At 47.9% G+C, this 25,908-nt stretch overlaps 1 protein-coding gene across 3 annotated transcripts in view; it reads left to right on the forward strand.

Moving 5' to 3' along the window:
* The window catches only part of LOC135205673 (uncharacterized), a 74,358-nt gene that overhangs the window by 10,001 nt on the left and 38,449 nt on the right, over positions 1–25,908 (forward strand). For all 3 annotated transcript variants that reach the window (XM_064236575.1, XM_064236573.1, XM_064236572.1), the window contains exons 2-3: positions 7,767–7,954; positions 9,300–9,541. In XM_064236575.1, the coding sequence (XP_064092645.1) occupies positions 7,775–7,954; positions 9,300–9,541 (422 nt within the window). In that variant the 5' untranslated portion in view covers positions 7,767–7,774. The remainder of the gene's footprint in view (positions 1–7,766; positions 7,955–9,299; positions 9,542–25,908) is intronic.

The raw sequence follows: 25,908 nt of genomic DNA on the forward strand, positions 1-25,908 counted from the left end.
GGCAAGTAGTACCACTCATACCTATCCTGTAGAAAATGGTTAGGAAGAGCTCTTAATTTAGTAGTTGAGTTCGCCGACAACGGTGACTTTCTTAACTCTTAAGCCTTAGTTAACACACCTTAACTTTGGCTAGGTTGGTCAGGTGGTGATATATATTTTTATATATATATTTTTTTACTTCTAGCCCTCATGGTATGGTCAATATGGTCTAGTCACGTCGTGGTCTCGCCCCTGTTGACAGATCACTCTGGAGTGCACCAGCTATATAGTCTCTACCTCGCTGGCAAACTCTAGTAGCACAAGCAGACTTACGTGGCAATAACCACGAAGCCAGCAATGCTAACAGGTGGAACCAAGATGTAAATCATCTGCATGCATTTGTTTCCCAAAATCCTTCTATTCTGTCCCTTTCCCACCTCCAACGGTGGGATTCAGCTATATATATCTGACAGGTAAGTTTCATGAACAAAATGATATTGTTATGATACAATAAAGTTTGTTCATACTTACCTGGCAGATATATATAATTAAGTACCCACCCACCTCCCTCAGGGGACAGTGGAAATAAAAATTATGAAATAGAAAATGGGACTGGTTCCTGATACCCCGCCTCCCAGCGGCGGGAATGGGTACTAACCACCTGGCCGACCACTGTGTGTGCCGGAAGTTTTTGAATTTCTGTCGGACTTCAGAAATACAGCTATATATATATCTGCCAGGTAAGTATGAACAAACTTTATTGTATCATAACAATATCATTTTTAAGTTTCCTCAGAAGTACAGATTTCTGTATATACAGTACTACTAGTGTAATTTATTCATGATTTTCATACAATCAACTTACCTGTCAGATATATACATAGCTAAGGACTCCGTCGTCCCCGACAGAAATTCAAATTTCGCGGCACACGCTGCAGGTAGGTCAGGTGATCTACCGTCCTGCCCTGGGTGGCAGGATTAGGAACCATTTCCTGTTTTCTATCATATTTTTTCTGTCGCTTGGAATGTAAACAACGTTTGCGTTCCTCCTGACTTGATTTTTGGATTTCATCGCCATCGATCTTCTGGGCTATCTTTTGCAGGGAAGTACTGGATCGTTGGTTTTCGGCATACGCATATTAATTTGTTTTGATAACTTTGGCTTCGAAAATTTTCGAAGAATTGTTTACGTGTAACTACCGAACTTTTCGGTAGACAATCACATAGTTTGCAAGAAGGAAAATTTTAATATTTATTTATAATAACTTGTAGTAAATGTTAGAATTGATTGAGCTAACTTCCTTCTTGAAGATGTAAGGAAAGAATAGTTACGCTTCCTTTAGAAGTTTATATAGCTCTCGTACTAACGAGCAGTTAGAGCATTAACATTACTAGTAGTGTGGTATCCTCATCTCCTTCTTACTTCACAGAATCTTCAAATTCATATTGCAATTTGAAGACAAAGGAAGGTAGCTCTAAATACGAGCTATTGAAAGGTAAGAAGTGATTTTACTGTTAGTGCAGTGGAGGGGGCGTTCTGTTCGGCTCTGTTTCGGTCCCAGGCCTAGACCTCTTCCCAGCTCACATTCCCCCAGGAGCAGGAAAGTCGAAAGCCTTACGGAGGTTATGGAGAATCCCCACCGATCAGCGTCCCCTCGCAGGATCTGTAGATCGTCCCAGACTGCCAAGTTCGCCATTGGAAAGGCGTCCTAATTAGTAGAGGGTGCGTTCGATCGGCTCTGTCTCGCTCTCGAGGCCTAGACCTCTTCCCAAACTCACAAGCCCAGAGGAGAAGGAAAGTCGAAAGCCCTTACGGAGGTTATGGAGAATCCCCACCGATCGGGCGTTCCCTCGGCGGGATCTGTAATACGTCCCAGACTGCCAGGGATAGCCATTGCAAAGGCAGCCTTTAAAAAGTGCGTCTGTTCTTCCGTTTCTTCATCTTACATCCGAAAGACGAAGAATGTACATGTTAGAAGTTCGGATGCTCTGGCTCGTTCTCTGAATAAGAGAACACTGACTCACTGAGCGAGAGGCTGAGGAGCCAGCAGCAAGCTAGCGCGAGCCACGTTTCCAACAGCCAGCAGCGAGCCGCGTTCCAACAGACTAGCGCGAGCCCCGCGTTCCATCAGACTGATACGCGAGCCCTCTGTTCATACAAAGATAAACGCGAGCCGGCGTTCCAGCAACTGAGTGAGAGCCGCGTTCCAGAACTTTTTCTTGGCGCAAGGCGCCTTCAAAGAGAAAACAGGCGGCTTAACTAAGGAGCCTTATAGTAGAATGGCAATCAGAAGGATGCTTCCATTGAACGTTTTCTGGCAAGAGGCTCGATAACAAGACTAGAGGCGCTCGGATCTATTAGGGCGCACGGGACCTTCCACGCAAGCGGAACGTTCCAGGAGCGAGTCTCCTTTCTAGCGTGCGGAACATTCCAGGCGCGCGGAACTATCCAGACGCTAGGCGCTAGGAGCAAGGATCCCAGACGCCAGGCGTCAGAAGATTTCAAAAATCTTCATTGAGAGAGAGGTCAGTCGCGAGACTCCTCTTTGAATTTTTAACTTGAACAACTTTCCCCTGGCAAATGTGCAAGATGTCGCACAGGCGGCCGTTGCTTTTGTCAGAAGGATTCTGATACTAAGAGAAGCCCCTTTTCATTATTCAGAAGACTCCTTTGTTAGGCAGTTCCTCTCAATGCGGACTCTCTCCTTCATCCATGCTCTTCCCTCGTTTTGATGAGGAGGCAAGAACTTTGGGAGTTTTTCCTTAATAAGATCTCATCGATGTTTGGGTATGATGGCGGATAGAAAATATCTACTTCCTTCCGTAAACCCTAGTGATGAACAGGAATTCTGTCTCTTCCGCGATTTATGAAGAAATCACGAAGATTTAAAGAGTTCCTTGATTAACTTCGTTCCTTAAGGATATATATATGTGTATATATATATATATATATATATATATATATATATATATATATATATATATATGTACTCTTTCTATCGTTCTATTAACGAAAAGAACGAAGATAGTAGAAGGTAGTAGAGTTTCTGCGTTATGAGAATACGATACGGTCAATTCATAAACAAACCATACCGTAGTTACTTCTTTTCTGTGCAACTCAATTACAAGTATCCTCTACGTCTTTCCTAGGAAGGACTACGCTTAAAGGGATTGTTAAGACTACACCTACTTAGCTTCTAGATTTATCGAAGTCTTGTTTCGCTTAAATATGCTTTAATAAGAACTTCCTGAAGTTCGATAATAATTTTATTAAATTCCTTTATTAATTGGAGTAGCTGGCAACTCTGGAAGAGTAAGCGGGGACTGCTTTCGCTGAGAGCCTGAGACCAACGCAGTACGCCTATGCCAGTTACTGTCAGTACCATGTAGGTGTACTCAGCATGAGCGTCGGGCGAATCTCTCTCTCTCCTGCGGGAGGGAATAACTTTCCCGTATCTCTCCCCACTACAATCGCGGTCTTAACCTCGGATTGAGGGGATAATTAAGCTAACATAAATAAATATTGTATGCCTTTTGCTAAGAAGCTTTCAATAAGAGAGATAGTACAACCTTTCAATGCGGTTTACCGTAGGTAACATTATTAAAGGATTCTATCGCAGCAGAACATTATATTGATGTAATGCTCTCAGGCTTACGAAAGCATAGCTTATTAGAGTACCACCTGCTCAGAAGAAGATGGATGAGTCGGATGGAAACATTCTCTTTGGGACAGAACTTGTTTCCCTGAATGGACTATACTACGCATATAAAGTTTTTTCCTACTAAGAACGGAATTAACATGTGAAAGGATGTCGGGTACCATAAAGGCACAGCTGTTCTGGCACATAACATAAAAAGAATTAGAAGAAAGCGCCCAGTCTGGCGCAACGCGCCAGAAGTACCAACCCTGGCGCAATGCTCCAGAAGCGCCAGCCTGGCGCAAAATTTGCGCCAGAAGCGCCAGCCTGGCGCAGTGAGCCAAGAGACCATCCAAGATTTTCTCGTTTTAGCGAGTTATTAACCTAGGAGGTCCAGTAGACTCTCGGACACCAAGCTCGGTAACGGCAAGAAATTCGTTCCTGATTTTCGTTACCCATTTAATCACTTAGGCCATTTCCACGACAATCTCATATCGCATAGAGCATCGAGAATCTTTTTTCGCTCCTATTCGCGTTAACAAGAGATCCTTCTCGATCGACGATAATAACTGTTAACATGTTTAACATTTATTGGGAAGAGTTTTGTGAAGACGAACAGGCTTCCTATAGACTGCTTCCGTTTTCCTACTTCTCCCCCGATTGAAGATGACGTGGGAAAAGCTTCAAGGAAGATTATCTTGCCAGTACAAGAGCAACTGGCCTCTTTGGTGGGAGTGTTAGCGCCTCGTAGGAAGGACGTTGCGCTTCCAATCAAGAAGTCTCGTCCTCTCTCCCCTGCGAAGCGAGAGGCGTCATGCAGACGTGAAGCTTCCAAACATATCGCAGAGGTTCGGTTTCGAGAGCGAGATCGGGAGAATCTTACGGAAGACACGTAACGCCAGAGAGACGTGAGACGTCGTCAAGACATGAATAGTCTTTTAAAGCTGCTTTTAGACGCGAGGCTCCAAACCAAAATTTTGGCGCCAGTTAGGACGCCCTTTTGAGAGCGAAGCGTCTTCCAGGCGCGAGGCGTCATCCAGACGTCAGCAGCCACACAAACGGGAGGCGTCAGCCAGGACGCTTGGCTGACTAGAGCGTCATCCAAGCGGGAAGCGTCATCCATTTATGGGAGAGAAGCCTGGGCTGTTGGCGCCTTCCAGGACTATTAAAGCGGTGAAGAGGAAGGAATATCATTCCCTTAGCCCCCTAGCTCCTTTTAGGAGTTTTTGTCTCCTCCAGAGAAAGACGTACTGAATTAGCAACGGAGACTCATCTAGACCCCGAGTTAGAAGTAAACTCGGAGGAGGAGTTTCAAGGAAGAGAAGGACTGTCGAACTATAATGTTTTTGACAGCCTTGCTTCTAGAGGAGTATGGAGACGACTTGACTCCTGCCTCTCCTCCTTCTCCCGCGCTCTCTTTTCTCGAGTGCAAAGACGAAGAAATCTTCCGTTTTTTCTTAGAATGAAGCCCGCCATTTCGATGAAGAGGGCTCTTCAGTCTTTAGACTCTTGGATGAAGTTGAAGAAGGTGTTAGTTAGAACGGTCTTCTGCATGCCTCCAGCGAGACTAGCTGGTAAAAGAGGCATTGATATCAGACGGGAGAGAATAGGGGTATTTCTCTTCCGTCTGACCGTCAGAAGCGGACTTTTCGACCTTAGTTGACGCTTCACGTAGACAAGGTTTGAACTCTGCCCGTATAACTTGGGGCATTTCAGAACTGGACCATCTCCTCAAGGGACTCTTTCATGTATTGGAAGTTTTCAACTTCTTAGATTGGTCCCTTGGGGTGATGTCCAAGAAAGCCCATGATTCTGAAGGACTCGAACCAGAAGTCCTTCTGTGTATTTTGTCTTGTATAGACAAAGCGGTTCAGGATGGCTCGGTTGAGATCTCCTCTTTGTTTGGAGCAGGTCTTCTTAAAAAGAGGACAGTATATAGTGTCTTTTTAACCAAAGCGGTCTCCCACGCTCAGAAACGGGCAGCGCTTCTGTACTCGCCTTTGTCTGACTTTTTGTTCCCTTCTCAGTAGTGAAGGACATTTCTCGTTCATTAACTGAGAAGGCGACTCAAGACCTTCTGACACATCAGTAAGGAAGAGAACCTGCAGACAGCCCCAAGAACCCTGTCATTGTCTGATGAGGAGAAAGACCGGGCCTACAACCTGACACAGAGGCGCTAGATGCGAACATATAGGACAGATAAGAGTGTCCGATGTGGACATTGCCAGACATCCTCGAGACTCTACCGAGCTCGAAGCTCCGGCAAGTGGGGAGGAGCCACCCAGGCGCGAGGCGCCAGGCAGGCCGGCGCGAGGTACCAGCCAGCGGCGAAAGCTCCAGGCAGGCGCAAGGCGCCACTCCAACGGGGCGCAGAGACGCCAGCCAGGCGCGAAGCTCCATTCAGGCGCAACAAGGCGCCAGGCAGGCCGGCACAAAGCGCCAACCTGGCGCGAGACGCCAGCCAGGCGCGAGGCGCCAGGCAGGCACAAAGCGCCAACCTGGCGCGAGAACGCCAGCCAGGCGCGAGGTGCCAGCCAGCCGCGAAGCTCCAGCAGGCGCAAGGCGCCACTCCAACCAGGAGCTAGACGCCAGCCAGGCGCAAGCGCCAGCCAGGCGCGAGCTCCAGGCAGAGGCACAAAGCGCCAGCCAGGCAGGCGCAAGCCAGGCTCTGAGGCGCGAATCTCCAGCTAAGACGCGAAGCGTCATCCAGATGCGAGGCGCCAGTCAAGCGAAAGGTACCAGACAAGCGCTAGGCGCCAACCAAGAGCGAAGCACCAGCCAGGCGCGAGGTTCCTGCCAGGCTTCAGGCTTCAGTCGGGTGAGATCCATTTTCAAGAAAGCCCTGGGTCTTCTTTGAAACATGGAGATCTCCTAAGCACTTCATTAGTGACTTGATTCCTTCAACAGCTGAGAATTAAAAGCGCAGGAAGTGCGCGCTTTTGCAAATTCTTGTTCTTTACATAACAATATGTCATATAAGACATATTAGCTGTGTTGTACGGTAGAGGCAACTCTGTGTTGACTTCTCATTACACAAAGGATGTCAAGTTAACCTACGAGAGATCCTTCTCTTTTGGTTTATACGTTTCTGCGGATACGTTACTGGGATAAGGAGCCGACACTGATCCTTAACTTTGAGTTAAAGTTTTTTAACTTAGTGAAATTATTGGGGTTTTTTGAAAGGAGTGTGGGGATAACTCTTTCCAATTTGAGCGCGAACCCTCGTGTTAGGATCAGGTGATCGGGATCGGTGTTGCGCTCCTTCATAAGGTGTATTGTCATATAAGTGGATCAGCACCCATTGACAAAGTCCTTTCAGGCTCTGCCGAGTAAGTGGATAAGACCCCTTCGGCAGACCCACAAGAACTCTTGGCCATAGATCACATATCTCGCTAAAGTTTCTTGAGGTGATGCAGACTACTGGGGCAAACACCCACGAAGTCTAACCACCTATCAGGTAGGAACCAAGGTTTTATTTATACCTACAACATATGTTGTTTACCTGTCTATTCCATATAGTAGCTGTCTCTTACCCTCCACCGAAGGGTGCCAATCAGCTATGTATATATCTGACAGGTAAGTTGATTGTATGAAAATGATATTGTTATGATACAATAAAGTTTCATACATACTTACCTGGCAGAATAATATACGATTAGGGCCCACCCAGCCTCCCCGCAAGGAGACAGTGGAAGAGAAAAAATATGATAGAAAACAGGAATGGTCCTAATCCTGCCAACACCAAGGGCAGGACGTAGATCACCTGACCTACCTGCAGCGTGTGCCGCGAAATTTGAAGTTTCTGTCGGGGACGACGGAGTCTTAGCTATGTATATTCTGCCAGGTAAGTATGTATGAAACTTTATTGTATCATAACAATATCATTTTTAATTCATAATGTAAGTGGTGTCAGAGTTTTGAGCGTTACTAGTATGTCGCAAACTATTGACATTTCTTTTCTCATTTCTCACCAATGTACAGTTGCCTGTAATATGGAAATTTTTCATACATGATATTTTATGTATTCCAGTAAATTGCATATGTACTATCATTAATTTTAAGGTATTGTTGGTAATCTTTGTTTAAAACAGACTATGAAGCATATTTTTTATCTTATTTCTTATACATATTGAAATTTTCCCCTTGCAGATGCTGTAATGGCAAGTATTAAGGTGCCAGAACAGAAGATAATTCTCTGTGGAGAGTATGGAGTTGGGAAGAGCTCACTGTTTCGTAGATATGCCACGAATACTTTTGTGACTGCCACAGATAGGAAGTCTACCCTTGGTCTTGATCATTATGAAAAAGTTTATCGTACAGGCGATAAAGAAGTCAAAGTAAGAATATATGTTTTATAAGAGCATTCTTTATTTTACCAGTAATGTGTGTAACACACTCCTCTTTCATCCAGTAATGTGATGTTCATTATGCAGAAAAAGTTTAGATGTTGCTGTCATGACAGTACATATTACTCGTCTTGCTAAAACTAACTAATACATACTGATTATCTTTCACTAAACATACATCCCATTTAGTACAGTAAAACATTAGTGAGTAATTCATTTGGTACAGTAGTATATTACATACCTGGTATTTTTTATTACTACATATTTTATTTTCCAAGAGATGTCTTTTGTTTAATAACGTAGATTCTCTTTTGACAAAAGTCTGCCAACTTTTCCAGATAATGCAGTGTTAAGCTTTGAAGATAATTGAGCCTCTGCTATTAAAAGAAACCATTTTAGTAAAATACACGTTGTGTACTGTGTAATTTTTCATTCCTTGAAGCAGAATAACATCTCATTCTCATTGCATGCTCTTAAATATTACATGAAAAAATGTGATACTCATTTTTACGTACCCTTTTTGATTTTAAGGATCACAAAATTCCTTTGTAGCAAAGTATACACTGATTGATTATGGACATAGCAATGTTTTTTCCATTTTTGTTCACTGAATTTATTATTCATGGTACTTTAAAGCTGTTGTTTTTATAATTTTGTTCTTGAATGGTACTAGTACAGTGGTTCCCCTTATTCACGGGGGATGCGTACCAGACCCCACCGTGAATAGTTAGAACCTGCGAATAGTTGGAACCCCCTATAAAAATGCTTAAAACTTCCCATTTTGTTAGTTGAAACTCAAGAAAAACCCACTAAAAATTTTTATACCTGGTTTTTTTAATAGTTTTACCACAAAAAGTGCATTTTATGATGAAATTGATAAAAAAACAGGAATTTGTGGATATTTCTCTTAGAAAAATAGCCGGCCGATTTTCTGCGAATAATGCGGGAAAATGCTCCGGTGAGAAATCTGTGAATGCGTGACTCTGCAAATCCAGAGAATGCAAATATGGGGGAGTCCACTGTATGTATACACTTTATTTGCTCTACAGTATATTAAAAAAGGGCAGAAAAACAAATCAAGTCAGAATGACATATTGAAGTTCATTTAGGATTTTTGGCAAAATTTCTAGCTAAGGAGTAATTTCTCTCTCTCTCTCTCTCTCTCTCTCTCTCTCTCTCTCTCTCTCTCTCTCTCTCTCTCTCTCTCTCTCTCTCTCTCTCTCTCTCTCTCTCTCTGAGTTAGTTTTTTTTATATTGTATGGAAAAAATATTCTCTTTTGTTACATGAATACATTGTTGCTAAATTGTTTAAAATTTATATTTTTCCAATTTTCAGCTTCAGTTATGGGATACCGGTGGCATGGAAAGAGTCGCCAGCATAACTTCATCCTACTACAAATTTGCAGAAGGCGCTATTTTGGTTTTTGCCCTTGATAACCCTGACTCCTTCAATATACTCTCCCAGCACCTTTTAGACATTGTAACTTATGCAGAAAATGCCAAAATCTTTCTCTGTGGTAATAAGTATGATCTCAAGAATCAAATTCAAGTCACAGATGCAGATATGGAGAATTTTTGGTAAGTTTATAGAATATGCAATGCTATTCCAAGTATTATTTAGATACCTGTTTGTATCTCGTCCTTACAGTACTTAGGATGCTTTATATGGGATAAGGACGTTTAGTTTTGTAATTTGTTCATGAAACTTACCTGTCAGATATATATATAGCTGTATTCTCTGAAGTCCGACAGAATTTCTAAAACTTACGACACACGTAGTGGGGAGTTATTAGGGTGGTTAGTACCCATTCCCGCCGCTGGGAGGCGGGTATCAGGAACCATTCCCATTTTCTATCAGATTTCTTCTGTCGCCGGTGTCGTAAACATCTGTTTACACACCTCCGCCTCAGGATTTTGGAAAACTTTTCATTGCTTGAGTATCCTCTTGACTTTTTGGTTTTTTGATTGGATCGATAGCTTGGCATACGTGACTTGGACTGTTTTGAATTTGGCTTAGATTTTTTCCTTAAATATGTCTGGATGTAGTTCGGCTAGCGCCAGGGTGTGTTCGAAAGTGGAATGCAAGGTTAGGCTTCCTAAAGCCTTGGTTGATCCTCACACATTGTGTAAAGGGTGTAGGGGGCAAGAGTGTAAATATGATTTGCGCTGTAATGAGTGTGAAAGCTTGGATGATTTACAATGGAAGACGTATGAATCCTACATAAATAAGTTAGAACGTGATAGGATTAGGAGGTCTTCCTCCAGGAGTAAGTCGGGTAGCAGACAGGGTCTTAATGTATCCCCTTCTAACCCTCCTTTAGATTTTGTGTCTCCTAACCCCGTAGTGTTGCCTTCGGGCCCTCAAGTGGTGTCTGCGGAGGGTAATGCCCTTTCGCTTATCCTGGATTCATTGAAGACGCTTGAATCTAAGTGCTTGCCCTTGAAAACAGGCAAAATAAGTGCAGTGATAGTGCCCCTAGTGAAGTGGAGGGGGCGTCAGATCGGCCCTATAGCGCCTCTAGGCTGGGACCTCTGCCGGACTCACCAGGACTCAGGGAGAGGGCATGTCGAAGGCCGAAGGAGGGTTACGGGGAACCCCCACCGGAGAGGGCATGTCGAAGGCCGAAGGAGGGTTACGGGGACCCCCACCGTGAGAGGGCATGTCGAAGGCCGAGAGAGGTTCGGGGAACCCCCAACTGATCTGACTCCCTTCCAGCAGTTGTCCCGCTATGGACGCTGTTCCCAGGCTGCTAAGGAGCGTGCTCGAGCACGTATCCTGAAGGATTGTTTCTCTTCTTCCGACGCGTTCCTCCCCGCGCAAGGGGTGGGAATCTCGTTCGGATTATTCGCGACCTTTGAAGAGGACTCTTCAAGAGCTTGACGCTTCACGTCATGCTTTGTCTGAGTGGCATTCTTCTCCGGAAAGCGTAGCTTTTCCGCCCCAGAAGAAGTCTAGGACGTCATCCGACGATGACGCCCGCGAGCGCCCCAGTCCCGCTCTAGAGCCAAGGCTGTTCCTGGGAGAAGGAAGAAGGCGTCCCCTCGCCCCTCTCCTTCTCACAAACGCGCAGCTCGTCTCCGCGTAAGGAGACATCTCAGACGGAGATCATCATTGCTATGCAACGGCAACTGGACGCTTTACTGAAGCAGAAGGAGACGGTTCCTCGTCGCAGGAAAGACGATAGACTTCCTATTCCAGATACTAGGCAAGTCTTCTCCAACGGCTCCTCTTTCGTCCCCGTCTTCCTGAATTTTTTCTCCCTCTAACCTGGTCGTTTTGGCTCCCCAGGGTTCGTAAATAGGGTTGACGTTATACAGCCGGTTAGAGAGAGAATCTGCTGCCATGGCTTCCTCTCTCTTCCCGTAGAGAGGACGCTCGGCGTTCCGACTTCGACGCTTCTGCTGACGACGATTTTGTAGCTGTCGGACGGACTTCTATGCGTTCGGCCCCTCTTCGACATGGACAGTGTTTGACGCTCAACGATACGCCTAGTCGGGCAGTTGATCAAGTTTCTTCGCGGGACGTTCGTAAGGACGCTTCGCGGGACGTTAGAAGAGTCTCTATGATGGACGCTCCTTTGGACGCTTCGCTGGACGCTCGGTCAGACGCTGATTTGGACGCTCGAGAGAACGCTAGGTTGGACGCTCAGATGGACGCTCGTAGACGTTCTAGTAAGAGCTCTGTGGACGCGAATGTGGAAGTTCGCTGTTCACTCGGATGTTGTTCCCGAGGCTTTGGCTGACGCTTCTCGTCTTATTTCTTCTTCACGTTCGCCTCTAAAGGTGATTCCTGATCCTGTGACTGTTAAGGATCCGTTACCCTCTTCTTCTCTTCATCGTTCGATAGGAGACTTGGAGCTAAAGGACTTCTGCCTCTTCCTTCGGATTTGCACTCGGGTAGGGAAGAAGGAGAACTTAGCGGTTCTTCTGAGGATGTTGATGAAGAACAACCTGCTACGTCTGCTTCGTCAGATTATCAAGTTTTGGCACGACTACTTCGTAATTCGTTTGGCGATACTTTCCAGCCTGCTGCTCCTCCTCCTCCTCCTTCTCAGTTTTCGTCGTCGAAGACAAGCAAGACTCCAGGTTTCGTGAAAGATGAAGACGTCGTTATCTACTAGAAGAGCTTTCCCGAAGGTTAACGCCTGGATGGAGTCTAGGAAAGCAAAGGGAAGGACTACTTTCGCCCTGCCTCCGTCTAGACTTAGCGGTAAGGCAGGGATGTGGTATGAGACAGGCGAGGAATTAGGATTGAAGGTTCCTACGTCTGCTCAAGGTGATTTCGCCAGCGTGGTTGATGCCTCAAGGAGGGCCCTTTTAGCCTCAGCTAAAGTATCATGGACGACTTCCGAACTGGACCATCTTTTGAAGGGACTGTTTAGGTCCTTAGAGGTCTTCAACTTCTTAGACTGGTGTCTTGGAGCTTTAGACAACCAATCTCGTAAGCCAGACTCGATCAGCTTGGGGGAGCTGTCCAGTGTATTGTCATGCATGGACAAGGCCGTCAGGGATGGCTCAGAGGAGTTAGCCTCTCATTTTTCAGCAGGGGTGCTTTAAGAAAAGGTCGCTTTATTGCAACTTTGCGGCTAAGTCTGTCTCTCCCGCACAGAGGACAGAACTTTTGTATGCTCCCTTCTCGAGTCATCTCTTCCCCCAAGCTATGGTGAAGGATCTGGCAGTTAGTCTGCAAGAGAAAGCCACACAAGACCTGTTGGCTCAGTCTTCGAGACGTCCGGCTGGCCCTTCAACGTCGTCAGGAGCCCAACCGTTTAGAAGCAGAAGCCCTTTCGTGGAGGGACTTCCGCTAGATCGTCTCTCGAGGAAGAAGCCTTCCTAGAGGTAGAGCCCTTCCAAGTCTAGGGGCAAGAAGTGAGAGATCGTGCCTTCAGTCACCGGTAGGAGCCAGGCTGCAGTTGTTTGCAGAAGCCTGGAGAGTAAGAGAGGCATACACCTGGTCTCTCGACGTCATAGAGAAGGGTTACAAGATCCCTTTCATAAAGCCGCCGCCCCGTTGACTTCCACTCCCAGGGACTTGTCCCCATCGTATCCTCAAACAAAGCGAAAGATACTTTTCGACCTGCGTCGAGCAGATGCTCGAGAAACGAGCAGTGGAACAGGTTTTAGACCTGGCAAACGCCAGGATTTTACAACAGATTGTTTCTTGTACCGAAACAATCGGGAGGGTGGCGGTGGCCCGTCTTGGATGTAAGTCGTCTAAACCTCCTATATAGAAAAGCAGTAGGTTCGAGATGGAGACACCTCAGTCAGTTCTGGGGGCCTTAAGACCCGGAGATTGGATGGTATCACTCGACCTCCAGGACGCCTACTTTCACGTCCCGATACATCCCCAATCGATGAAGTACCTTCGGTTCGTACTGAAAGGGAAGGTCTTTCAATTCAGGGCTCTTTGTTTCGGACTGAGTACGGCCCCTTTTATCTTCACCATCTTAATGAAGAACGTGGCGAGGTGGCTCCATCTTTCCAACATCAGAATCTCGCTCTATCTGGACGACTGTCATACGAGCCTCCTCGCAGACCCGGTGCCTGAAGGACTTGCAAACGACTCTGTCTTTAGCTGCGTCCCTGGGACTTCTGGTGAACTTCGAAAAGTCACATCTGACCCCAACACAGTCCATCGTGTATCTGGGGATTCAGATGGATTCAGTGGCTTTTCGGGCTTTTCCGTCCAGGAACGTCAGCAACAAGGCATAGAAAAAGTGTCGGCCTTTCTAGGGAAGGATTCATGCTCGGTGAGGGAATGGATGAGTCTGCTGGGGACCATTTCCTCGCTGGAGAAGTTTGTTTCCCTGGGGAGGCTACACCTCCGACCTCTTCAGTTCTTTCTGTCGGACAGCTGGACAGAAAAGGACAACTTCGACATGAAGTTAAGCATCGGAAGAGGTGAAGAACTATCTAAGATGGTGGCTCGATCCGTGGAAAGCTGTCAGAGGGCATATCCCTCAAGCTTCAGAACCCCGACCTAGTGTTGTTCTCCGACGCGTCATCCACGGGGTGGGGCCAGCAACTCTAGGGGGGGAGGAAGTGTCAGGTACCTGGAAAGGGGAACAGGTAACCTGGCATATCAACTTCAAAGAGCTGGCAGCGGTTCAATTAGCGCTCCAGTTCTTCCAGAACAAAGTCTCCCGTCGTGTAGTTCAAGTCAACTCGGACAACACGACAGCCCTGGCATACTTGAAGAAACAAGGAGGAACACACACTCGCTCCCTGTTCGCTCTAGCGAAAGAGATTCTACTTTGGGCAAAGGAGAGAGAAGTCAAAATATTGACAAGGTTCATTGCCGGAGTCGAGAACGTCCGGGCAGATCTCCTCAGTCGACAAGGACAGTTATTGCCGACAGAGTGGACTCTCAATCAAGACGTATGCCAGGAGCTGTGGGGTCTTGGGGATGCCCCTTAGTGGACATCTTTGCAACGTCAAGGACGGCGAGACTTCCTCTGTATTGCTCCCCGGTTCTCGATCCGGGAGCAGTAGCAGTAGACGCCCTTCTATGGGATTGGACGGGCCTGGATCTCTACGCTTTTCCCCCCTTCAAGATCCTAGGGGAGGTGATGAGAAAATTCGCAGCATCGGAGGGGACGAGGTTGACTTTAATCGCCCCCTTTTGGCCCGCAGCGATCTGGTTCACAGAGGTGATGTTCTACCTAGTGGATTATCCGAGATCTCTTCCATTAAGGAGAGATCTACTCAAACAGCCCCACTTCGAGAGGTACCACAAAAACCTCTCCGCTCTGAGTCTGACTGCGTTCAGACTATCCAAAAGTTGGCCAGAGCGAGAGGTTTTTCGAAATCAGTGGCTAAAGCTATCGCCCAACCACCGCGAGGAGACCATCATCAATCGCGGTTTACCAATCGAAGTGGGCAGCCTTTAGAAGTTGGTGTAAGAGAAAAGGAGTTTCCTCTACCACTACCTCTGTGAGCCAGATCGCCGACTTCTTGCTTTATCTTAAACAAGATCTGAAGTTGGCAGTGTCAACTATTAAAGGCTACAGAAGCGTCCTATCTGTAGTTTTTCGCCATAGAGGTCTTGACCTCGCTAATAACAAGGATCTCCATGATCTATTGAGATCTTTCGAGACGACCAAGGTACCGCTACCGAAGTTACCTTCGTGGAACCTGGATGTGGTCCTCAAATATTTAATGTCAAATCGCTTTGAACCTCTTTCCTCTTCGTCTCTACGAGATTTGACGAAGAAAACTGTATTCCTAACTGCTCTGGCGACGGCGAAGAGGGTTAGCGAAATACAGGCTATCAGCAAACACGTCGGCTTCAAAGGGCATAATGCGGTCTGCTCTTTGGGTATGTCGTTTCTGGCCAAAAACGAAAACCCTTCCAATCCTTGGCACGACTACTTCGTAATTCGTTTGGCGATACTTTCCAGCCTGCTGCTCCTCCTCCTCCTCCTTCTCAGTTTTCGTCGTCGAAGACAAGCAAGACTCCAGGTTTCGTGAAGATGAAGACGTCGTTATCTACTAGAAGAGCTTTCCGGAAGGTTAACGCCTGGATGGAGTCTAGGAAAGCAAAGGGAAGGACTACTTTCGCCCTGCCTCCGTCTAGACTTAGCGGTAAGGCAGGGATGTGGTATGAGACAGGCGAGGAATTAGGATTGAAGGTTCCTACGTCTGCTCAAGGTGATTTCGCCAGCGTGGTTGATGCCTCAAGGAGGGCCCTTTTAGCCTCAGCTAAAGTATCATGGACGACTTCCGAACTGGACCATCTTTTGAAGGGACTGTTTAGGTCCTTAGAGGTCTTCAACTTCTTAGACTGGTGTCTTGGAGCTTTAGACAACCAATCTCGTAAGCCAGACTCGATCAGCTTGGGGGAGCTGTCCAGTGTATTGTCATGCATGGACAAGGCCGTCAGGGATGGCTCAGAGGAGTTAGCCTCTCATTTTTCAGCAGGGGTGCTTAAGAAAAGGTCGCTTTATTGCAACTTTGCGGCTAAGTCTGTCTCTCCCGCACAGAGGACAGAACTTTTGTATGCTCCCTTCTCGAGTCATCTCTTCCCCCAAGCTATGGTGAAGGATCTGGCAGTTAGTCTGCAAGAGAAAGCCACACAAGACCTGTTGGCTCAGTCTTCGAGACGTCCGGCTGGCCCTTCAACGTCGTCAGGAGCCCAACCGTTTAGAAAGCAGAAGCCCTTTCGTGGAGGGACTTCCGCTAGATCATCTCCTCGAGGAAGAAGCCTTCCTAGAGGTAGAGCCCCTTCCAAGTCTAGGGGCAAGAAGTGAGAGATCGTGCCTCAGTCACCGGTAGGAGCCAGGCTGCAGTTGTTTGCAGAAGCCTGGAGAGTACAAGAGAGGCATACACCTGGTCTCTCGACGTCATAGAGAAGGGTTACAAGATCCCTTTCATAAAGCCGCCCCCGTTGACTTCCACTCCCAGGGACTTGTCCCCATCGTATCCTCAAACAAAGCGAAAGATACTTTTCGACCTGCTCGAGCAGAATGCTCGAGAAACGAGCAGTGGAACAGGTTTTGGTTTTAGACCTGGCAAACGCCAGGATTTTACAACAGATTGTTTCTTGTACCGAAACAATCGGAGGGTGGCGGCCCGTCTTGGATGTAAGTCGTCTAAACCTCTATATAGAAAGCAGAGGTTCAAGATGGAGACACCTCAGTCAGTTCTGGGGGCCTTAAGACCCGGAGATTGGATGGTATCACTCGACCTCCAGGACGCCTACTTTCACGTCCCGATACATCCCCAATCGATGAAGTACCTTCGGTTCGTACTGAAGGGAAGGTCTTTTCATTCAGGGCTCTTTGTTTCGGACTGAGTACGGCCCCTTTTATCTTCACCATCTTAATGAAGAACGTGGCGAGGTGGCTCCATCTTTCCAACATCAGAATCTCGCTCTATCTGGACGACTGGCTCATACGAGCCTCCTCGCAGACCCGGTGCCTGAAGGACTTGCAAACGACTCTGTCTTTAGCTGCGTCCCTGGGACTTCTGGTGAACTTCGAAAAGTCACATCTGACCCCGACACAGTCCATCGTGTATCTGGGGATTCAGATGGATTCAGTGGCTTTTCGGGCTTTTTCCGTCCCAGGAACGTCAGCAACAAGGCATAGAAAAAGTGTCGGCCTTTCTAGGGAAGGATTCATGCTCGGTGAGGGGAATGGATGAGTCTGCTGGGGACCATTTCCTCGCTGGAGAAGTTTGTTTCCCTGGGGAGGCTACACCTCCGACCTCTTCAGTTCTTTCTGTCGGACAGCTGGACAGAAAAGGACAACTTCGACATGAAGTTAAGCATCTCGGAAGAGGAGAAGACTATCTAAGATGGTGGCTCGATCCGTGGAAGCTGTCAGAGGGCATATCCCTCAAGCTTCAGAACCCCGACCTAGTGTTGTTCTCCGACGCGTCATCCACGGGGTGGGGAGCAACTCTAGGGGGGGAGGAAGTGTCAGGTACCTGGAAAGGGGAACAGGTAACCTGGCATATCAACTTCAAAGAGCTGGCAGCGGTTCAATTAGCGCTCCAGTTCTTCCAGAACAAAGTCTCCCGTCGTGTAGTTCAAGTCAACTCGGACAACACGACAGCCCTGGCATACTTGAAGAAACAAGGAGGAACACACTCTCGCTCCCTGTTCGCTCTAGCGAAAGAGATTCTACTTTGGGCAAAGGAGAGAGAAGTCACAATATTGACAAGGTTCATTGCCGGAGTCGAGAAACGTCCGGGCAGATCTCCTCAGTCGACAAGGACAGTTATTGCCGACAGAGTGGATCTCAATCAAGACGTATGCCAGGAGCTGTGGGGGTCTTTGGGGATGCCCCTTAGTGGACATCTTTGCAACGTCAAGGACGGCGAGACTTCCTCTGTATTGCTCCCCCGGTTCTCGATCCGGGAGCAGTAGCAGTAGACGCCCTTCTATGGATTGGACGGGCCTGGATCTCTACGCTTTTCCCCCCTTCAAGATCCTAGGGGAGGTGATGAGAAAATTCGCAGCATCGGAGGGGACGAGGTTGACTTTAATCGCCCCCTTTTGGCCCGCAGCGATCTGGTTCACAGAGGTGATGTTCTACCTAGTGGATTATCCGAGATCTCTTCCATTAAGGAGAGATCTACTCAAACAGCCCCACTTGCGAGAGGTACCACAAAAACCTCTCCGCTCTGAGTCTGACTGCGTTCAGACTATCCAAAGTTGGCCAGAGCGAGAGGTTTTTCGAAATCAGTGGCTAAAGCTATCGCCACCGCGAGGAGACCATCATCAATCGCGGTTTACCAATCGAAGTGGGCAGCCTTTAGAAGTTGGTGTAAGAGAAAAGGAGTTTCCTCTACCACTACCTCTGTGAGCCAGATCGCCGACTTCTTGCTTTATCTTAAAACAAGATCGAAGTTGGCAGTGTCAACTATTAAAGGCTACAGAAGCGTCCTATCTGTAGTTTTTCGCCATAGAGGTCTTGACCTCGCTAATAACAAGGATCTCCATGATCTATTGAGATCTTTTCGAGCGACCAAGGTACCGCTACCGAAGTTACCTTCGTGGAACCTGGATGTGGTCCTCAAATATTTAATGTCAAATCGCTTTGAACCTCTTTCCTCTTCGTCTCTACGAGATTTGACGAAGAAAACTGTATTCCTAACTGCTCTGGCGACCGGCGAAGAGGGTTAGCGAAATACAGGCTATCAGCAAACACGTCGGCTTCAAAGGGCATAATGCGGTCTGCTCTTTGGGTATGTCGTTTCTGGCCAAAAACAAAACCCAAAATTCCAATCCTTGGCACGACTACTTCGTAATTCGTTTGGCGATACTTTCCAGCCTGCTGCTCCTCCTCCTCCTCCTTCTCAGTTTTCGTCGTCGAAGACAAGCAAGACTCCAGGTTTCGTGAAGATGAAGACGTCGTTATCTACTAGAAGAGCTTCCGGAAGGTTAACGCCTGGATGGAGTCTAGGAAAGCAAAGGGAAGGACTACTTTCGCCCTGCCTCCGTCTAGGACTTAGCGGTAAGGCAGGGATGTGGTATGAGACAGGCGAGGAATTAGGATTGAAGGTTCCTACGTCTGCTCAAGGTGATTTCGCCAGCGTGGTTGCTCCTCAAAGGAGGGCCTTTTAGCCTCAGCTAAAGTATCATGGACGACTTCCGAACTGGACCATCTTTTGAAGGGACTGTTTAGGTCCTTAAGAGGTCTTCAACTTCTTAGACTGGTGTCTTGGAGCTTTAGACAACCAATCTCGTAAGCCAGACTCGATCAGCTTGGGGGAGCTGTCCAGTGTATTGTCATGCATGGACAAGGCCGTCAGGGATGGCTCAGAGGAGTTAGCCTCTCATTTTTCAGCAGGGGTGCTTAAGAAAAGGTCGCTTTATTGCAACTTTGCGGCTAAGTCTGTCTCTCCCGCACAGAGGACAGAACTTTTGTATGCTCCCTTCTCGAGTCATCTCTTCCCCCAAGCTATGGTGAGGATCTGGCAGTTAGTCTGCAAGAGAAAGCCACACAAGACCTGTTGGCTCAGTCTTCGAGACGTCCGGCTGGCCCTTCACGTCGTCAGGGAGCCCAACCGTTTAGAAAGCAGAAGCCCTTTCGTGGAGGGACTTCCGCTAGATCGTCTCCTCGAGGAAGAAGCCTTCCTAGAGGTAGAGCCCCTTCCAAGTCTAGGGGCAAGAAGTGAGAGATCGTGCCTTCAGTCACCGGTAGGAGCCAGGCTGCAGTTGTTTGCAGAAGCCTGGAGAGTAAGAGAGGCATACACCTGGTCTCTCGACGTCATAGAGAAGGGTTACAAGATCCCTTTCATAAAGCCGCCCCCGTTGACTTCCACTCCAGGGACTTGTCCCCATCGTATCCTCAAACAAAGCGAAAGATACTTTTTCGACCTGCTCGAGCAGTAAATGCTCGAGAAACGAGCAGTGGAAAACAGGTTTAGACCTGGCAACGCCAGGATTTTACAACAGATTGTTTTCTTGTACCGAAATAAACAAATCGGGAGGGTGGCGGCCCGTCTTGGATGTAAGTCGTCTAAACCTCTATATAGAAAAGCAGAGGTTCAACGATGGATGACACCTCAGTCAGTTCTGGGGGCCTTAAGACCCGGAGATTGGATGGTATCACTCGACCTCCAGGACGCCTACTTTCACGTCCCAGATACATCCCCAATCGATGAAGTACCTTCGGTTCGTACTGAAAGGGAAGGTCTTTCAATTCAGGGCTCTTTGTTTCGGACTGAGTACGGCCCCTTTTATCTTCACCATCTTAATGAAGAACGTGGCGAGGTGCTCCATCTTTCCAACATCAGAATCTCGCTCTATCTGGACGACTGGCTCATACGAGCCTCCTCGCAGACCCGGTGCCTGAAGGACTTGCAAACGACTCTGTCTTTAGCTGCGTCCCTGGGACTTCTGGTGAAACTTCGAAAAGGTCACATCTGACCCCAAGAAAACAGTCCATCGTTGTATTCTGGGGATTCAGATGGATTCAGTGGCTTTTCGGGCTTTTCCGTCCAGGAACGTCAGCAACAAGGCATAGAAAAAGTGTCGGCCTTTCTAGGGAAGGATTCATGCTCGGTGAGGGAATGGATGAGTCTGCTGGGGACCATTTCCCTCGCTGGAGAAGTTTGTTTCCCTGGGGAGGCTACACCTCCGACCTCTTCAGTTCTTCTGTCGGACAGCTGGACAGAAAAGGACAAAACTTCGACATGAAGTTAAGCATCTCGGAAGTAGGTGAAGAACTATCTAAGATGGTGGCTCGATCCGTGGAAGCTGTCAGAGGGCATATCCCTCAAGCTTCAGAACCCCGACCTAGTGTTGTTCTCCGACGCGTCATCCACGGGGTGGGGAGCAACTCTAGGGGGGGAGGAAGTGTCAGGTACCTGGAAAGGGGTAACAGGTAACCTGGCATATCAACATTCAAAGAGCTGGCAGCGGTTCAATTAGCGCTCCAGTTCTTCCAGAACAAAGTCTCCCGTCGTGTAGTTCAAGTCAACTCGGACAACACGACAGCCCTGGCATACTTGAAGAAACAAGGAGGAACACACTCTCGCTCCCTGTTCGCTCTAGCGAAAGAGATTCTACTTTGGGCAAAGGAGAGAGAGAAGTCACAATATTGACAAGGTTCATTGCCGGAGTCGAGAACGTCCGGGCAGATCTCCTCAGTCGACAAGGACAGTTATTGCCGACAGAGTGGACTCTCAATCAAGACGTATGCCAGGAGCTGTGGGGTCTTTGGGGATGCCCCTTAGTGGACATCTTTGCAACGTCAAGGACGGGAGACTTCCTCTGTATTGCTCCCCGGTTCTCGATCCGGGGAGCAGTAGCAGTAGACGCCCTTCTATGGATTGGACGGGCCTGGATCTCTACGCTTTTCCCCCCTTCCAGATCCTAGGGGAGGTGATGAGAAAATTCGCAGCATCGGAGGGGACGAGGTTGACTTTAATCGCCCTTTTGGTTTCCCGCAGCGATCTGGTTTCACCAGAGGTGATGTTCTACCTAGTGGATTATCCGAGATCTCTTCCATTAAGGAAAGAGATCTACTCAAACAGCCCCACTTCGAGAGGTACCACAAAAACCTCTCCGCTCTGAGTCTGACTGCGTTCAGACTATCCAAAGTTGGCCAGAGCGAGAGGTTTTTTCGAAATCAGTGGCTAAAGCTATCGCCACCGCGAGGAGACCATCATCAATCGCGGTTTACCAATCGAAGTGGGCAGCCTTTAGAAGTTGGTGTAAGAGAAAAGGAGTTTCCTCTACCACTACCTCTGTGAGCCAGATCGCCGACTTCTTGCTTTATCCTTAAAACAAGATCTGAAGTTGGCAGTGTCAACTATTAAAGGGCTACAGAAGCGTCCTATCTGTAGTTTTTCGCCATAGAGGTCTTGACCTCGCTAATAACAAGGATCTGAACAGGAGTTGGAAGTGTCAACTATTAAAGGCTACAGGAAGCGTCCTATCTGTAGTTTTTCGCCATAGAGGTCTTGACCTCGCTAATAACAAGGATCTCCATGATCTATTGAGATCTTTCGAGACGACCAAGGTACCGCTACCGAAGTTACCTTCGTGGAACCTGGATGTGGTCCTCAAATATTTAATGTCAAATCGCTTTGAACCTCTTTCCTCTTCGTCTCTACGAGATTTGACGAAGAAAACCGTATTCCCTAAACTGCTCTGGCGACGCGAAGAGGGTTAGCGAATACAGGCTATCAGCAAACACGTCGGCTTCAAAGGGCATAATGCGGTCTGCTCTTTGGGTATGTCGTTTCTGGCCAAAAAACGAAAACCCTTCCAATCCTTGGCACGACTACTTCGTAATTCGTTTGGCGATACTTTCCAGCCTGCTGCTCCTCCTCCTCCTCCTTCTCAGTTTTCGTCGTCGAAGACAAGCAAGACTCCAGGTTTCGTGAAGATGAAGACGTCGTTATCTACTAGAAGAGCTTTCCGGAAGGTTAACGCCTGGATGGAGTCTAGGAAAGCAAAGGGAAGGACTACTTTCGCCCTGCCTCCGTCTAGGGACTTAGGCGGTAAGGCAGGGATGTGGTATGAGACAGGCGAGGAATTAGGATTGAAGGTTCCTACGTCTGCTCAAGGTGATTTCGCCAGCGTGGTTGATGCCTCAAGGAGGGCCCTTTTAGCCTCAGCTAAAGTATCATGGACGACTTCCGAACTGGACCATCTTTTGAAGGGACTGTTTAGGTCCTTATAGGTCTTCAACTTCTTAGACTGGTGTCTTGGAGCTTTAGACAACCAATCTCGTAAGCCAGACTCGATCAGCTTGGGGGAGCTGTCCAGTGTATTGTCATGCATGGACAAGGCCGTCAGGGATGGCTCAGAGGAGTAGCCTCTCATTTTTCAGCAGGGTGCTTAAGAAAAGGTCGCTTTATTGCAACTTTGCGGCTAAGTCTGTCTCTCCCGCACAGAGGACAGAACTTTTGTATGCTCCCTTCTCGAGTCATCTCTTCCCCCAAGCTTATGGTGAAGGATCTGGCAGTTAGTCTGCAAGAGAAAGCCACACAAGACCTGTTGGCTCAGTCTTCGAGACGTCCGGCTGGCCCTTCAATGTCGTCAGGAGCCCAAACCGTTTAGAAAGCAGAAGCCCTTTCGTGGAGGGACTTCCGCTAGATCGTCTCCTCGAGGAAGAAGCCTTCCTAGAGGTAGAGCCCTTCCAAGTCTAGGGCAAGAAGTGAGAGATCGTGCCTTCAGTCACCGGTAGGAGCCAGGCTGCAGTTGTTTGCAGAAGCCTGGAGAGTAAGAAGGGCATACACCTGGTCTCTCGACGTCATAGAGAAGGGTTACAAGATCCCTTTCATAAAGCCGCCCCCGTTGACTTCCACTCCCAGGGACTTGTCCCCATCGTATCCTCAAACAAAGCGAAAGATACTTTTCGACCTGCTCGAGCAGATGCTCGAGAAACGAGCATGGAACAGGTTTTAGACCTGGCAACGCCAGGATTTTACAACAGATTGTTTCTTGTACCGAAACAATCGGGAGGGTGGCGGCCCGTCTTGGATGTAAGTCGTCTAAACCTCTATATAGAAAAGCAGAGGTTCAAGATGGAGGACACCTCAGTCAGTTCTGGGGCCTTTAAGACCCGGAGATTGGATGGTATCACTCGACCTCCAGGACGCCTACTTTCACGTCCCGATACTCCCCAATCGATGAAGTACCTTCGGTTCGTACTGAAAGGGAAGGTCTTTCAATTCAGGGCTCTTTGTTTCGGACTGAGTACGGCCCCTTTTATCTTCACCATCTTAATGAAGAACGTGGCGAGGTGGCTCCATCTTTCCAACATCAGAATCTCGCTCTATCTGGACGACTGGCTCATACGAGCCTCCTCGCAGACCGGTGCCTGAAGGACTTGCAAACGACTCTGTCTTTAGCTGCGTCCCTGGGACTTCTGGTGAACTTCGAAAAGTCACATCTGACCCCAACACAGTCCATCGTGTATCTGGGGATTCAGATGGATTCAGTGGCTTTTCGGGCTTTTCCGTCCCAGGAACGTCAGCAACAAGGCATAGAAAAGTGTCGGCCTTTCTAGGGAAGGATTCATGCTCGGTGAGGGAAGGTGGATGAGTCTGCTGGGGACCATTTCCTCGCTGGAGAAGTTTGTTTCCCTGGGGAGGCTACACCTCCGACCTCTTCAGTTCTTTCTGTCGGACAGATGGACAGAAAAGGACAACTTCGACATGAAGATTAAGCCATCTCGGAAGAGGATGAAGAACTATCTAAGATGGTGGCTCGATCCGTGGAAGCTGTCAGAGGGCATATCCCTCAAGCTTCAACCCCGACCCCGCCTAGTGTTGTTCTCCGACGCGTCATCCACGGGGTGGGGAGCAACTCTAGGGGGGGAGGAAGTGTCAGGTACCTGGAAAGGGGAACAGGTAACCTGGCATATCAACTTCAAAGAGCTGGCAGCGGTTCAATTGGCGCTCTCCAGTTCTTCCAGAACAAAGTCTCCCGTCGTGTAGTTCAAGTCAACTCGGACAAAAACAGACAGCCCTGGCATACTTGAAGAAACAAGGAGGAACACACTCTCGCTCCCTGTTCGCTCTAGCGAAAGAGATTCTACTTTGGGCAAAGGAGAGAGAAGTCACAATATTGACAAGGTTCATTGCCGGAGTCGAGAACGTCCGGGCAGATCTCCTCAGTCGACAAGGACAGTTATTGCCGACAGAGTGGAACTCTCAATCAAGACGTATGCCAGGAGCTGTGGGGTGTGGGCTGGGGATGCCCCTTAGAGGACATCTTTGCAACGTCAAGGACGGCGAGACTTTCCTCTGTATTGCTCCCGGTTCTCGATCCGGGAGCAGTAGCAGTAGACGCCCTTCTATGGGATTGGACGGGCCTGGATCTCTACGCTTTTCCCCCCTTCAAGATCCTGGGGGAGGTGATGAGAAAATTCGCAGCATCGGAGGGGACGAGGTTGACTTTAATCGCCCCCCTCCCCCTTTTGGCCCGCAGCGATCTGGTTCACAGAGGTGATGTTCTACCTAGTGGATTATCCGAGATCTCTTCCATTAAGGAGAGATCTACTCAAACAGCCCCACTTCGAGAGGTACCACAAAAACCTCTCCGCTCTGAGTCTGACTGCGTTCAGACTATCCAAAAGTTGGCCAGAGCGAGAGGTTTTTCGAAATCAGTGGCTAAAGCTATCGCCACCGCGAGGAGACCATCATCAATCGCTTGGTTTACCAATCGAAGTGGGCAGCCTTTAGAAGTTGGTGTAAGAGAAAAGGATGCAAAAGGAGTTTCCCTCTACCCACCTACCTCTGTGAGCCAGATCGCCGACTTCTTGCTTTATCTTAAACAAGATCTGAAGTTGGCAGTGTCAAACTATTAAAGGCTACAGAAGCGTCCTATCTGTAGTTTTTCGCCATAGAGGTCTTGACCTCGCTAATAACAAGGATCTCCATGATCTATTGAGATCTTTCGAGACGAACCAATTGGTACCGCTACCAAAGTTACCTTCGTGGAACCTGGATGTGGTCCTCAAATATTTAATGTCAAATCGCTTTGAACCTCTTACTTTTCTTCGTCTCACGAGATTTTGACGAAGAAAACTGATTCCTAACTGCTCTGGCGACGGCGAAGAGGGTTAGCGAAATACAGGCTATCAGCAAACACGTCGGCTTCAAAGGGCATAATGCGATCTGCTCTTTGGGTATGTCGTTTCTGGCCAAAAACGAAAACAAAACCCTTCCAATCCGTGGCCTAGAACGTTCGAGATCAAGGGTATGGCAGAGATCATTGGTCAAGAGCCAGAAAGAGTCCTGTGTCCTGTTAGGGCTCTTAGAGAGTATATCGTAGAACGAAGGATTGCCGAGGTTCTGCGGAGAACTTATGGTGTTCGGTCAAGAGACCAAACATGCCCATGTCCAAGAATGCACTGGCATTCTTTTTAAGAAACACCATTAAAGAGGCGCACTCTTCTTGCAAAGACAGCGACTTTAAGTTACTAAAAGTTAATGCGCACGAAGTAAGGGCTATTTCGACCTCAATAGCCTTTCAG

This window comes from Macrobrachium nipponense, chromosome 24 (genome assembly GCF_015104395.2).
Source record: "Macrobrachium nipponense isolate FS-2020 chromosome 24, ASM1510439v2, whole genome shotgun sequence".
In the NCBI taxonomy this organism is placed as follows: domain Eukaryota; kingdom Metazoa; phylum Arthropoda; class Malacostraca; order Decapoda; family Palaemonidae; genus Macrobrachium; species Macrobrachium nipponense.